This window comes from Eptatretus burgeri, chromosome 13 (genome assembly GCF_056783735.1).
Source record: "Eptatretus burgeri isolate ZD-2024b chromosome 13, Ebu_testis_v1, whole genome shotgun sequence".
Classification (NCBI taxonomy): Eukaryota; Metazoa; Chordata; class Myxini; order Myxiniformes; family Myxinidae; genus Eptatretus; species Eptatretus burgeri.
This window is the reverse complement of record NC_140973.1, coordinates 59,764,256-59,779,328: the sequence shown is the minus strand read 5'-3', so window position 1 is coordinate 59,779,328 and position 15,073 is coordinate 59,764,256. Positions and strand designations below refer to the sequence as shown.

Below are 15,073 nucleotides of genomic sequence, written 5' to 3'. Positions count from 1 at the left end.
TTGGATTTCCTTGTTGACTGTTAGCATTTTTACATTAAAGAAAGTGTTCATGAGGTCAGGTGGCTAACCCCAACGGCAAAGCGAAGATGGACCAGCATACAATCGCAGAACACAAGTAACTGTTAAAGGTGCCATGAGACCATTTTCATGCACATGAATGCAGGTTTGACAGCCAGCTTAATAGCACACCCAATTATATATGAACATTTCAAACATACATAATGCGTATTTGTCGACACACGGTGAGCACCTTCAAGCAGAAGGTCTTGCCACATCCAGGGTAAGTGCACGCGTGTGGTCGTTCATTTTCGTGGAAGGTCAAGAGGTGCACTCGCAGGCCCCACATGGTCATGTATGTGCGCCCACAGTCGGGCCTGGGACAGGTTAGCACTTGGCGCATCCTGTCGTGTGTCTGGGCGTGGGCTTTAAGCCGGTAGTTCTTAGAGAAAACTCGGCTGCACGTCTCACACTTGTATCGTCCTGCAAAGAAAAGGGAAGCACCTTTTATCCCGTGTACCTAAGGGGGCAGGGGGTTCCACTTGTACGTGACATGCTAATGACACTCCTCACAGATGAGACTTTGTACCTGGATGTTGCACCACGACATGTTTCCGCAACTCTGTCCAGGTTTTGGCAACGTAACTGCAGCTTTCCTTTTGGCACTTGTACCCTAAAAACAATAAAGGCATCATTAAAAAAAAAATCCAGTGTCGGAAGCCACTCCACATCCGTGGCAATCAAGTATTTTGCATCTGCGATCAAAAGGACAGGGAAACAGTAACGCCTTCGGTTCCCAAAAAGCTTGGGTCCACTCAAACCTCGACATTAAATGAACACAACAAAGACCAAAAGTTCATGGTCATCCCAGTGGTCCAAGGCAAAACATCGATGTTGTTGCAATGTGGATGGCAATGGAACCATTTCTAACGGTGCCGCAATGTGGTCGCTCATTCCTTCTGAACTCTGTGAAGCTTTTATTCTACTCCTTAACCGGTGAATATTTAATTGTGGAATATCTTCATGGTGTGAGGAATGTCAGTCAAAAGAAGAAAAAAAACAACGCATTTTGTGTGTTAAGATGCCGAGGTGGACTCGAGATGGAAAGTTTCAATGAGCGTACCTTCGTGTGTCTTTTCATGCCTTTTCACCTGGTGGGATAGACGGAAGCGCTTGCCGCACTCCTCATGTTTGCATCTGAAACAAAAAGTAAATAATATTGCGTGCAGTGAAAGCACACAGTCTCGCCCAACGTAAAACATACACTTGGGTTGAGACTTTTAACTTATTTTACATCTCCACCTTGAACGAACTCGAGTGCATTGGCCTGAAGGCAGGATAATGACGTATGGGGTAGTGGAGGGGAGATGTTACTGGAAAAATTGAAGACATTCCACAAAAACACCACCACTCGATGATCCTCACACTCCCCCCCACTCTCCCCCTCATTTGCCCCCACAGCAGTGCAAAACCCACTGATAAGGAAGCTCATTCGTGTGTTCACACAAATGAACCTTCAGCTGAGAATGCTTCTTGAAGGCCCTTGTGCAGCTTTCGTAGTTACACTGGGAAGGTACAGAAGAACAGGGGGTGTGAGTACAATTACTGTGCACTTAACGACAGCATTGCATTGTGATTTTGAACTAACATGGCCTAAATATTGCTAATATATGCAATAACTTCAGTCACTGTTACCAACTCAAAAACAAAGTTACCATTGCCGGTTTACTTCACCTTGTAAACCACTTGAACGTTTTCGTGGATCCGCTTTATGTGTTTCTTCAACGCGGCTTTTTGAGTAAAGGTGGTGGGACATCCTTCATGTGAACATCTGAGACAAATTATGGAAAAGAGACACGGTTGTTAATGTCCGACTGTGTGCCATGGACGCTTTCCTGAAGCTTTCGCTTTTTACAACCAAGATCTTTCTTTACAAGGTCCACTCATCTTTACCCAAGAACCACACAAAGCCCAGTTGAAGTGAACAGTGTTGGCTGGTGTGTGTCCTCCCTCCACCTCCCACCACTCTTTTCTTCAGCTATGGTCCAGACTAGAGATCGACCATTATGGGTTTTTCAAGGGCCGATACCGATATGTGAAGAGCTGGGGGGGCCGATGACCGATATAATGCCGAAACATGCATCCGATTCAGCAATTTCATCGTAAAAGAATGAGAATTACATAAAATTGTTGAACTTAAATTAACAAATTCATTTTACACAATATTAACTGAGCTTGCTTGCCCATGTACAACATCACAGTACAATATAGACTAACTCCCAACATTTTTCAATAATCAGCATGATGATAATATCAAGCAAAGCTTATACAGGTAGCCAGCCAAAAATCCGGGATCCTAAAATCCGGTTTTACCTGAAACACCACCAATTTTTCAGCTAAAACTATAATTTTGAGATTTAGGTGAAAAAATGTGAAAAAAATACCCCCGTGCGGGAGTGACGGTCATCTCTGCGAGAAAATATATAGCCTCCTGAAGGTAGGGCAGTTTTTGCAAACTTTGAAGTCACGTGATGCGAAAACCAAAGCGAATATCGAAAATCCGGCCTGACAAAATTTAGATATTGTTCCATAGATTCATATGCCACAATCAAATTCAAGATCGCTTGACAAATGGCGGAGGAGATAGAATTTGAAAATCGTCATTTTTGCAACTTCAAAGGCCTCGTGACCTTGACCTTTGGTGACCTTGAAAGTCATACCATCGTGTACATCTAATCGACCTCTATCAGGATCACTAATGACCAGATCTCCCGCTTCAACTTCATTGTGAACGGACGGACGGATCGTCACCTCTCAACACCAATATTATTAGGTCATGCTCGAAGAGATGACCTAAAAAGCAAACATTTTAATTCCCGCCTTCCACGTAGTTCTCGTACTAGCAGCCATGTTAGGGTGATGGCAGGGTTCCTGCCGTTTGTTTCATTAATCCCACTTTAAGCATCATATACAGTAATTCCTCATTTTACGCGGTAGTTGCATTCTGAGAATTTACTGCATAAGCTGAAAACGTGTAAAACAAAAGTAATTTTCCCATAAGAAACAATGTAATCGGTCGAGGTTGCGTGTCAGGACGTGGGTGGATACTGGATGGCGGGCGGGCGGGCGGACACACACACACACACACACACACACACACACACACACACACACACACACACACACACACACACACACACACACACACACACACACACACACACACACACCACCATCCTATGTTAAATGGTGTTGCTTGTGGTGATGGAGATGAAGGGGTGATGGTGTGGAGTTAGAGGGGAGGAAGGTGCAGGGTCTGCAACATCTGATGTTGCAGTTAATCAGGTTGCAGTTGATGTGATTCGGTAACGGTAAAACGCTCTGAGCACTAGCTTTGATTTTAATCGGCATTTCCATCGGCAATCGGCATCGTGTAAGGTCGATTCCATCAGTCCAAGTGCTCGACAAATGTTCACTGCTCTGATCACTGGATCACTTCTAATTTCACCTTCATTTAAATAGCTTTCCTTTGTTTCTTACGTACGGAGGCACTTGCATCACTCATTGATCCCTTACCAATCATGGTGACGAAGGGTGCCACAAGACATTACTTACATGCTAAATTTAGCGGAGTTTTCGATGTGCCCACACACCGCCCAGCATCCCACGGCCCATCTCTGACTGGTTTGGTCGGTGTGGAGTGATAGCCAGATGTGCTTCAGACGCTTATATCAAAGGACACAAAGTCGGTGTTCGCTCAAATAAGCCATGTTACATATCCGACTGCATCTGGGTCTAAGGTGACCACGGATATACAAGTACAGATTAAAATTTTCCCACAGGAACCAGGGTGCGGGGCATGAACCCGGCAAGAATGGCAGTTTGGGCTGCGGGACCTCCAAGAGACATCCCGTGTGCAAATGGTTACGAGGCGGGTTGTGGGTGTGCGATGCCGTGAAAGGTAGCGAGACAGCCAGTGTGCGTAAGTTGTTTGAGAAAGTCTCGCGGTAAGAGAGTGGGCTTTTTAATTTTTTTTAATATTGGCCATATCAGCGCCATCGTCATCCGATGCCAATGTCCTCATAATGCCAGATATTGGCCGATATATCGGTTGACCACTAGTCCAGACATCGACAAGTGTAAGTGCGTGGGATTGAGACAAAGGTCACCTGAAAGGTCGTTCACCCGTGTGTGAGAACTGGTGTCTCTGCAAATGGCTCTTTCTCGTGAACCCCTTTCCACAACGAGGAACATCGCAAATGAACGGTTTCTGCAAACAAACATCCGCGCACATTGGTTTTCATACGAGACCCAGTCCAACGGCTCTGCGACGTGCACGCTTTTGTGGGGGACCCGTTCCGAAAATCCTTTGGAGTATGAAATCAATCATTAAACATCCAATAAGAGATTATGCTGCCAAGACGTGCTGCGACCTCAAAGTATTAAAAACTACATGTTTGCAATAACCTTTAGGCCATTAGCATTTCCATGATACACAAGTCATCAAACTCCTGGCAGCTCGAGATGGAATATTATTAACATATTATCCTCACGCGGTTTAGACTAGAATGCATAGAGGAGCTAACAAGATTGGTCAACAAGTTGGTCATTTTAAGCCAACAGGTATGCAAAAAAGACAAACACTGAATTTTCCGGTGAATTACCCGTGCTTTTTAATCAGCGGAAAAAAGTTTAAAAAGTCAGGGTGCGGTGAATACACAGGTATAGAAAGAAAATCTACTTGGATCTGTGGCTGGATCGTCAAGGTGTGGGAGGAGATGGTGTTGGACATCAAGCGAGCATTCCTGAAATGCTGCATCTCAAACAACATGGACGGCACAGAAGCGACATCATCTGGGAGGAGGAGGCTGCAAGTGACGGCGACGACGACGACGGGGATTTGCTCGACCCCAATTCAGACGAGGAGTCGCGTGCCGTCTTCGACGAAGAAAGCATTGCCGAGGATTTCCTTAGGTTAAGCTGAAAAGCTAGCCAGGGTATATTAGTTAAAAGTCACCGAGCCATGGCAAATTGGTTTATACATCACCTTGCCATGGTAAATTAGTTCACAAATCACCGAGCCATAGTAAATTGGTTTACAGATGACCGAGCAAGGGTATATTCGTTAAAAGTCACCTCACCAGGGTAAATTGGTTCAAAGTCACCTCGCCAGGGTATATTAATATTGGTTAAAAGTTACTGAGACAGGGTATATTGGTTAAAAGTCACCGAGCCAGGGTATATTGGTTAAAAAAGTCACCGAGCCAGGGTAAATTGGTTAAAAGTCACCGAGCCAAGGTAAATTGGTTAAAAGTCACCGAGCCAGGGTATATTGGTTAAAAGTCACGTAACCAAGGTAAATTGGTTTACAAATCACCGAGCCAGGGTATATTGGTTAAGTCACCGAGCCAGCGTATATTGGTCAAAAGTCACCAAGCCAGGGTAAATTGGTTAAAAGTCACCGAGCCAGGGTAAATTGGTGAAAAGTCACCGAGCCAGGGTAAATTGGTTAAAAGTCACCAAACCAAGATAAATTGGTTTATCGCGAATGTTGTGAGCTTCATATTCAACGCGTGCACATGAGAGAATAGGAAACAACAACAACAACAACAACAACAACAACACAATACCCTGGCAATTTGGACCATGTTGTCGGCTATGACCCTTTTGCTTCCGGTTTTTGTCATGGGGAATGATGCGTCTCAGGAGATAAAGGCATCATCGGAGACATGAAAGACCCAAATATCAGACATGGTGTATATTTCCTCCACCGATTTTAATAAAGATATCTCCCGCATCATCAAAAAATAATTTTTAATCGTGATTTACATCATTTGATCGCTGATCCCGAATCCAGGTCGAAGTATTGAACCGGAAATTGCAGCATCGTCTGCTATGCACCTGACTGACCTCAGATCTGTCAAAATCATCAGCTGTGCAGCGCTTACATGTACCACGGTATAGTTGGCAAGTATACAGTTGTGAACAAGTTGTATGCACAACTGTTCGAAAAATCATTGCAAAAATTCTGTTTAATTTGATGTATTTAAGAAGCGAATGTAAGAAGAATTCTACGTTTGCTTCGAGGCTTTGCCTATTCCATATTAAATCACCGAACCAAGGCAAATTGGTTAAAAGTCATGTAGCCATGGTAAATTGGTTTATAAATCACCTAACCAAGGTAAATTGGTTAAAAGTCATGTAGCCATGGTAAATTGGTTTATAAATCACCTAACCAAGGTAAATTGGTTAAAAGTCACGTTTCCATGGAAAATTGGTTTATAAATCACCTAACCAAGGTAAATTAGTTAAACGTCACATAGCCATGGTAAATTGGTTTATAAATCACCTAACCAAGGTAAATTGGTTAAAAGTCAAGAAGCCATGGTAAATTGGTTTATAAATCACCTAACCAAGGTAAATTGGTTAAAAGTCATGTAGCCATGGTAAATTGGTTTATAAATCACCTAACCAAGGTAAATTGGTAAAAAGTCATGTAGCCATGGTAAATTGGTTTATAAATCACCTAACCAAGGTAAATTGGTTAAAAGTCACGTTTCCATGGTAAATTGGTTTATAAATCACCTAACCAAGTTAAATTGGTTAAAAGTCATATCGCCAGGGTAAATTGGTTAAAAGTCATATCGCCAGGGTAAATTGGTTTATAAATCACCTAACCAAGGTAAATTGGTTAAAAGTCACGTAGCCATGGTAAATTGGTTTATAAATCACCTAACCAAGGTAAATTGGTTAATAAATCACCGAACCAAGGTAAATTGGTTAAAAGTCATGTCGCCATGGTAAATTGGTTTATAAATCACCTAACCAAGGTAAATTGGTTAAAAGTCACGTCGCCATGGTAAATTGGTTTATAAATCACCGAACCAAGGTAAATTGGTTAAAAGTCACGAAGCCATGGTAAATTGGTTTATAAATCACCGAACCAAGGTAAATTGGTTAAAAGTCATGTAGCCATGGTAAATTGGTTTATAAATCACCTAACCAAGGTAAATTGGTTAAAAGTCACGTTTCCATGGTAAATTGGTTTATAAATCACCGAACCAAGGTAAATTGGTTAAAAGTCATGTAGCCATGGTAAATTGGTTTATAAATCACCTAACCAAGGTAAATTGGTTAAAAGTCACGTTTCCATGGTAAATTGGTTTATAAATCACCTAACTGAGGTAAATTGGTGAAAAGTCACGTAGCCATGGTAAATTGGTTTATAAATCACGTAACTGAGGTAAATTGGTGAAAAGTCACGTAGCCATGGTAAATTGGTTTATAAATCACCTAACTGAGGTAAATTGGTGAAAAGTCACATAGCCATGGTAAATTGGTTTATAAATCACTGAACCAAGGTAAATTGGTTAAAAGTCATGTTGCCATGGTAAATTGGTTTATAAATCACCTAACCAAGGTAAATTGGTTAAAAGTCATGTCACCAGGGTAAATTGGTTTATAAATCACCTAACCAAGGTAAATTGGTTAAAAGTCATGTAGCCATGGTAAATTGGTTTATAAATCACCTAACCAAGGTAAATTGGTTAAAAGTCATATCGCCAGGGTAAATTGGTTAAAAGTCATATCGCCAGGGTAAATTGGTTTATAAATCACCTAACCAAGGTAAATTGGTTAATAAATCACCGAACCAAGTTAAATTGGTTAAAAGTCATGTCGCCATGGTAAATTGGTTTATAAATCACCTAACCAAGGTAAATTGGTTAAAAGTCACGTCGCCATGGTAAATTGGTTTATAAATCACCGAACCAAGGTAAATTGTTTAAAAGTCACGAAGCCATGGTAAATTGGTTTATAAATCACCTAACCAAGGTAAATTGGTTAAAAGTCACGTTTCCATGGTAAATTGGTTTATAAATCACCTAACTGAGGTAAATTGGTGAAAAGTCACGTAGCCATGGTAAATTGGTTTATAAATCACCTAACCAAGGTAAATTGGTTAAAAGTCACGTTTCCATGGTAAATTGGTTTATAAATCACCTAACTGAGGTAAATTGGTGAAAAGTCACATAGCCATGGCAAATTGGTTTATAAATCACTGAACCATGGTAAATTGGTTTATAAATCACCTAACCAGGGTAAATTGGTTTATAAATCACCTAACCAAGGTAAATTGGTTAAAAGTCATGTAGCCATGGTAAATTGGTTTATAAATCACCTAACCAAGGTAAATTAGTTAAAAGTCATATCGCCAGGGTAAATTGGTTAAAAGTCATATCGCCAGGGTAAATTGGTTTATAAATCACCTAACCAAGGTAAATTGGTTAATAAATCACCGAACCAAGGTAAATTGGTTAAAAGTCATGTCGCCATGGTAAATTGGTTTATAAATCACCTAACCAAGGTAAATTGGTTAAAAGTCACGTCGCCATGGTAAATTGGTTTATAAATCACCGAACCAAGGTAAATTGTTTAAAAGTCACGAAGCCATGGTAAATTGGTTTATAAATCACCTAACCAAGGTAAATTGTTTAAAAGTCACGAAGCCATGGTAAATTGGTTTATAAATCACCTAACCAAGGTAAATTGGTTAAAAGTCATGTCGCCATGGTAAATTGGTTTATAAATCACCTAACCAAGGTAAATTGTTTAAAAGTCACGAAGCCATGGTAAATTGGTTTATAAATCACCGAACCAAGGTAAATTGTTTAAAAGTCACGAAGCCATGGTAAATTGGTTTATAAATCACCTAACCAAGGTAAATTGGTTATAAGTCATGTAGCCATGGTAAATTGGTTTATAAATCACCTAACCAAGGTAAATTGGTGAAAAGTCACGTTTCCAGGGTAAATTGGTTTATAAATCACCTAACCAAGGTAAATTGGTTAAAAGTCATGTAGCCATGGTAAATTGGTTTATAAATCACCTAACCAAGGTAAATTGGTTAATAAATCACCGAACCAAGGTAAATTGGTTAAAAGTCATGTCGCCATGGTAAATTGGTTTATAAATCACCTAACCAAGGTAAATTGGTTAAAAGTCACGTCGCCATGGCAAATTGGTTTATAAATCACCGAACCAAGTTAAATTGTTTAAAAGTCACGAAGCCATGGTAAATTGGTTTATAAATCACCTAACCAAGGTAAATTGGTTATAAGTCATGTAGCCATGGTAAATTGGTTTATAAATCACCTAACCAAGGTAAATTGGTGAAAAGTCACGTTTCCAGGGTAAATTGGTTTATAAATCACCTAACCAAGGTAAATTGGTTAAAAGTCATGTAGCCATGGTAAATTGGTTTATAAATCACCTAACCAAGGTAAATTGGTTAAAAGTCACGTTTCCATGGTAAATTGGTTTATAAATCACCGAACCAAGGTAAATTGGTTAAAAGTCATGTAGCCATGGTAAATTGGTTTATAAATCACCTAACCAAGGTAAATTGGTTAAAAGTCACGTTTCCATGGTAAATTGGTTTATAAATCACCTAACTGAGGTAAATTGGTGAAAAGTCACGTAGCCATGGTAAATTGGTTTATAAATCACGTAACTGAGGTAAATTGGTGAAAAGTCACGTAGCCATGGTAAATTGGTTTATAAATCACCTAACTGAGGTAAATTGGTGAAAAGTCACATAGCCATGGTAAATTGGTTTATAAATCACTGAACCAAGGTAAATTGGTTAAAAGTCATGTTGCCATGGTAAATTGGTTTATAAATCACCTAACCAAGGTAAATTGGTTAAAAGTCATGTCACCAGGGTAAATTGGTTTATAAATCACCTAACCAAGGTAAATTGGTTAAAAGTCATGTAGCCATGGTAAATTGGTTTATAAATCACCTAACCAAGGTAAATTGGTTAAAAGTCATATCGCCAGGGTAAATTGGTTAAAAGTCATATCGCCAGGGTAAATTGGTTTATAAATCACCTAACCAAGGTAAATTGGTTAATAAATCACCGAACCAAGTTAAATTGGTTAAAAGTCATGTCGCCATGGTAAATTGGTTTATAAATCACCTAACCAAGGTAAATTGGTTAAAAGTCACGTCGCCATGGTAAATTGGTTTATAAATCACCGAACCAAGGTAAATTGTTTAAAAGTCACGAAGCCATGGTAAATTGGTTTATAAATCACCTAACCAAGGTAAATTGGTTAAAAGTCACGTTTCCATGGTAAATTGGTTTATAAATCACCTAACTGAGGTAAATTGGTGAAAAGTCACGTAGCCATGGTAAATTGGTTTATAAATCACCTAACCAAGGTAAATTGGTTAAAAGTCACGTTTCCATGGTAAATTGGTTTATAAATCACCTAACTGAGGTAAATTGGTGAAAAGTCACATAGCCATGGCAAATTGGTTTATAAATCACTGAACCATGGTAAATTGGTTTATAAATCACCTAACCAGGGTAAATTGGTTTATAAATCACCTAACCAAGGTAAATTGGTTAAAAGTCATGTAGCCATGGTAAATTGGTTTATAAATCACCTAACCAAGGTAAATTAGTTAAAAGTCATATCGCCAGGGTAAATTGGTTAAAAGTCATATCGCCAGGGTAAATTGGTTTATAAATCACCTAACCAAGGTAAATTGGTTAATAAATCACCGAACCAAGGTAAATTGGTTAAAAGTCATGTCGCCATGGTAAATTGGTTTATAAATCACCTAACCAAGGTAAATTGGTTAAAAGTCACGTCGCCATGGTAAATTGGTTTATAAATCACCGAACCAAGGTAAATTGTTTAAAAGTCACGAAGCCATGGTAAATTGGTTTATAAATCACCTAACCAAGGTAAATTGTTTAAAAGTCACGAAGCCATGGTAAATTGGTTTATAAATCACCTAACCAAGGTAAATTGGTTAAAAGTCATGTCGCCATGGTAAATTGGTTTATAAATCACCTAACCAAGGTAAATTGTTTAAAAGTCACGAAGCCATGGTAAATTGGTTTATAAATCACCGAACCAAGGTAAATTGTTTAAAAGTCACGAAGCCATGGTAAATTGGTTTATAAATCACCTAACCAAGGTAAATTGGTTATAAGTCATGTAGCCATGGTAAATTGGTTTATAAATCACCTAACCAAGGTAAATTGGTGAAAAGTCACGTTTCCAGGGTAAATTGGTTTATAAATCACCTAACCAAGGTAAATTGGTTAAAAGTCATGTAGCCATGGTAAATTGGTTTATAAATCACCTAACCAAGGTAAATTGGTTAATAAATCACCGAACCAAGGTAAATTGGTTAAAAGTCATGTCGCCATGGTAAATTGGTTTATAAATCACCTAACCAAGGTAAATTGGTTAAAAGTCACGTCGCCATGGCAAATTGGTTTATAAATCACCGAACCAAGTTAAATTGTTTAAAAGTCACGAAGCCATGGTAAATTGGTTTATAAATCACCTAACCAAGGTAAATTGGTTATAAGTCATGTAGCCATGGTAAATTGGTTTATAAATCACCTAACCAAGGTAAATTGGTGAAAAGTCACGTTTCCAGGGTAAATTGGTTTATAAATCACCTAACCAAGGTAAATTGGTTAAAAGTCATGTAGCCATGGTAAATTGGTTTATAAATCACCTAACCAAGGTAAATTGGTTATAAGTCATGTAGCCATGGTAAATTGGTTTATAAATCACCTAACCAAGGTAAATTGGTGAAAAGTCACGTTTCCAGGGTAAATTGGTTTATAAATCACCTAACCAAGGTAAATTGGTTAAAAGTCATGTAGCCATGGTAAATTGGTTTATAAATCACCTAACCAAGGTAAATTGGTTAATAAATCACCGAACCAAGGTAAATTGGTTAAAAGTCATGTCGCCATGGTAAATTGGTTTATAAATCACCTAACCAAGGTAAATTGGTTAAAAGTCACGTCGCCATGGCAAATTGGTTTATAAATCACCGAACCAAGGTAAATTGTTTAAAAGTCACGAAGCCATGGTAAATTGGTTTATAAATCACCTAACCAAGGTAAATTGGTTATAAGTCATGTAGCCATGGTAAATTGGTTTATAAATCACCTAACCAAGGTAAATTGGTTAAAAGTCACGTCGCCATGGCAAATTGGTTTATAAATCACCGAACCAAGGTAAATTGTTTAAAAGTCACGAAGCCATGGTAAATTGGTTTATAAATCACCTAACCAAGGTAAATTGGTTATAAGTCATGTAGCCATGGTAAATTGGTTTATAAATCACCTAACCATGGTAAATTGGTGAAAAGTCACGTTTCCAGGGTAAATTGGTTTATAAATCACCTAACCAAGGTAAATTGGTTAAAAGTCATGTAACCATGGTAAATTGGTTTATAAATCACCTAACCAAGGTAAATTGGTTATAAGTCATGTAGCCATGGTAAATTGGTTTATAAATCACCTAACCAAGGTAAATTGGTGAAAAGTCACGTTTCGAGGGTAAATTGGTTTATAAATCACCTAACCAAGGTAAATTGGTTCAGTCATGTAGCCATGGTAAATTGGTTTATAAATCACCTAACCATGGTAAATTGGTTAAAAGTCACGTTTCCATGGTAAATTGGTTTATAAATCACCGAACCAAGGTAAATTGGTTGAAAGTCATGTAGCCATGGTAAATTGGTTTATAAATCACCTAACCAAGGTAAATTGGTTAAAAGTCACGTTTCCATGGTAAATTGGTTTATAAATCACCTAACTGAGGTAAATTGGTGAAAAGTCACGTAGCCATGGTAAATTGGTTTATAAATCACCTAACCAAGGTAAATTGGTTAAAAGTCACGAATCCATGGTAAATTGGTTTATAAATCACCTAACCAAGGTAAATTGGTTAAAAGTCACGTCGCCATGGTAAATTGGTTTATAAATCACCTAACCAAGGTAAATTGGTTAAAAGTCACGTCGCCATGGTAAATTGGTTTATAAATCACCTAACCAAGGTAAATTGGTTAAAAGTCATGTAGCCATGGTAAATTGGTTTATAAATCACCTAACCAAGGTAAATTGGTTAAAAGTCATGTAGCCATGGTAAATTGGTTTATAAATCACCTAACCAAGGTAAATTGGTTATAAGTCATGTAGCCATGGTAAATTGGTTTATAAATCACCTAACCAAGGTAAATTGGTGAAAAGTCACGTTTCGAGGGTAAATTGGTTTATAAATCACCTAACCAAGGTAAATTGGTTAAAAGTCACGAATCCATGGTAAATTGGTTTATAAATCACCTAACCAAGGTAAATTGGTTAAAAGTCATGTAGCCATGGTAAATTGGTTTATAAATCACCTAACCATGGTAAATTGGTTAAAAGTCACGTCGCCATGGTAAATTGGTTTATAAATCACCTAACTGAGGTAAATTGGTGAAAAGTCACGAATCCATGGTAAATTGGTTTATAAATCACCTAACCAAGGTAAATTGGTTAAAAGTCACGAATCCATGGTAAATTGGTTTATAAATCACCTAACCAAGGTAAATTGGTTAAAAGTCACGTCACCATGGTAAATTGGTTTATAAATCACCTAACCAAGGTAAATTGGTTAAAAGTCACGTCGCCATGGTAAATTGGTTTATAAATCACCTAACCAAGGTAAATTGGTTAAAAGTCATGTAGCCATGGTAAATTGGTTTATAAATCACCTAACCAAGGTAAATTGGTTATAAGTCATGTAGCCATGGTAAATTGGTTTATAAATCACCTAACCAAGGTAAATTGGTTATAAGTCATGTAGCCATGGTAAATTGGTTTATAAATCACCTAACCAAGGTAAATTGGTGAAAAGTCACGTTTCGAGGGTAAATTGGTTTATAAATCACCTAACCAAGGTAAATTGGTTCAGTCATGTAGCCATGGTAAATTGGTTTATAAATCACCTAACCATGGTAAATTGGTTAAAAGTCACGTTTCCATGGTAAATTGGTTTATAAATCACCGAACCAAGGTAAATTGGTTGAAAGTCATGTAGCCATGGTAAATTGGTTTATAAATCACCTAACCAAGGTAAATTGGTTAAAAGTCACGTAGCCATGGTAAATTGGTTTATAAATCACCTAACCAAGGTAAATTGGTTAAAAGTCACGAATCCATGGTAAATTGGTTTATAAATCACCTAACCAAGGTAAATTGGTTAAAAGTCATGTAGCCATGGTAAATTGGTTTATAAATCACCTAACCAAGGTAAATTGGTTAAAAGTCATGTAGCCATGGTAAATTGGTTTATAAATCACCTAACCAAGGTAAATTGGTTAAAAGTCATGTCACCAGGGTAAATTGGTTTATAAATCACCGAACCAAGGTAAATTGGTTAAAAGTCACGTCGCCATGGTAAATTGGTTTATAAATCACCTAACCAAGGTAAATTGGTTAAAAGTCACGTTTCCATTGTAAATTGGTTTATAAATCACCTAACCAAGGTAAATTGGTTAAAAGTCATATTGCCAGGGTAAATTGGTTTATAAATCACCTAACCAAGGTAAATTGGTTAAAAGTCACGTAGCCATGGTAAATTGGTTTATAAATCACCTAACCAAGGTAAATTGGTTAAACGTCACGTAGCCATGGTAAATTGGTTTATAAATCACCTAACCAAGGTAAATCGACAGCAGAATGAGCAAGAAATGAAAGACGAATCACTCACGACTTGAGACAGCGACTCGGCGTACCGTGGACAGCACGTGATTCTGAATATCGGTTTCTCACATTCTCCACCCGACAATGTACGACAGACAGACAGAGAGACGACGATAAAGTGTAACTGTTGACAGGCGGTGCACAAACTCGTACATAAACGGAGAGGTGAGTGAACATGCACAAACCTCTCCGGTGTGTTTGTAAAAATGCTCGTCGAGCAACTTCTTTGACTTGAAAAATGCCGAACAGTCTTCAAAGGAACAGATAAATATATTCGCCACTTGGGGAACCGGCCGAGCTCCTTCCTCGACCTCCATTAACATCAAACTTGAGGAGATTGAAACCCCTAGTTTTTAAACACGTGCCTTGAACACATAACTCACGTTCGCGAATCCTGGCCGGCACTTTCGTCACGTGGTTGTCGATCGCCCTGTGTAGAAGGTGCCGTTTCGGCATGACGTCATCCGGCCATGACGAAAACGACGGCCAGGTTTTCAGCACGCACGT

General features: G+C 38.5%; 1 protein-coding gene across 2 annotated transcripts in view; it reads right to left on the bottom strand.

Annotated features, from left to right (window-relative positions):
• LOC147014580 (transcription factor IIIA-like) overlaps window positions 1–14,964 on the bottom strand; it is a 30,965-nt gene extending 16,001 nt beyond the window's left edge. The window contains exons 1-8 of one of the 2 annotated variants that reach the window (XM_085852654.1): window positions 14,752–14,943; window positions 4,739–4,985; window positions 4,167–4,267; window positions 1,732–1,828; window positions 1,474–1,562; window positions 1,121–1,194; window positions 587–670; window positions 251–480 (exon numbers count right to left, since the gene is read on the bottom strand). In XM_085852654.1, the coding sequence (XP_085708780.1) occupies window positions 251–480; window positions 587–670; window positions 1,121–1,194; window positions 1,474–1,562; window positions 1,732–1,828; window positions 4,167–4,267; window positions 4,739–4,828 (765 nt within the window). In that variant the 5' untranslated portion in view covers window positions 4,829–4,985; window positions 14,752–14,943. Of the gene's footprint in view, window positions 1–250; window positions 481–586; window positions 671–1,120; window positions 1,195–1,473; window positions 1,563–1,731; window positions 1,829–4,166; window positions 4,268–4,738; window positions 4,986–14,751 lie in introns of both variants that reach the window. The other variant, XM_085852653.1, reaches the window with a different exon arrangement.
• Window positions 14,965–15,073: the final 109 nt, after the last annotated feature.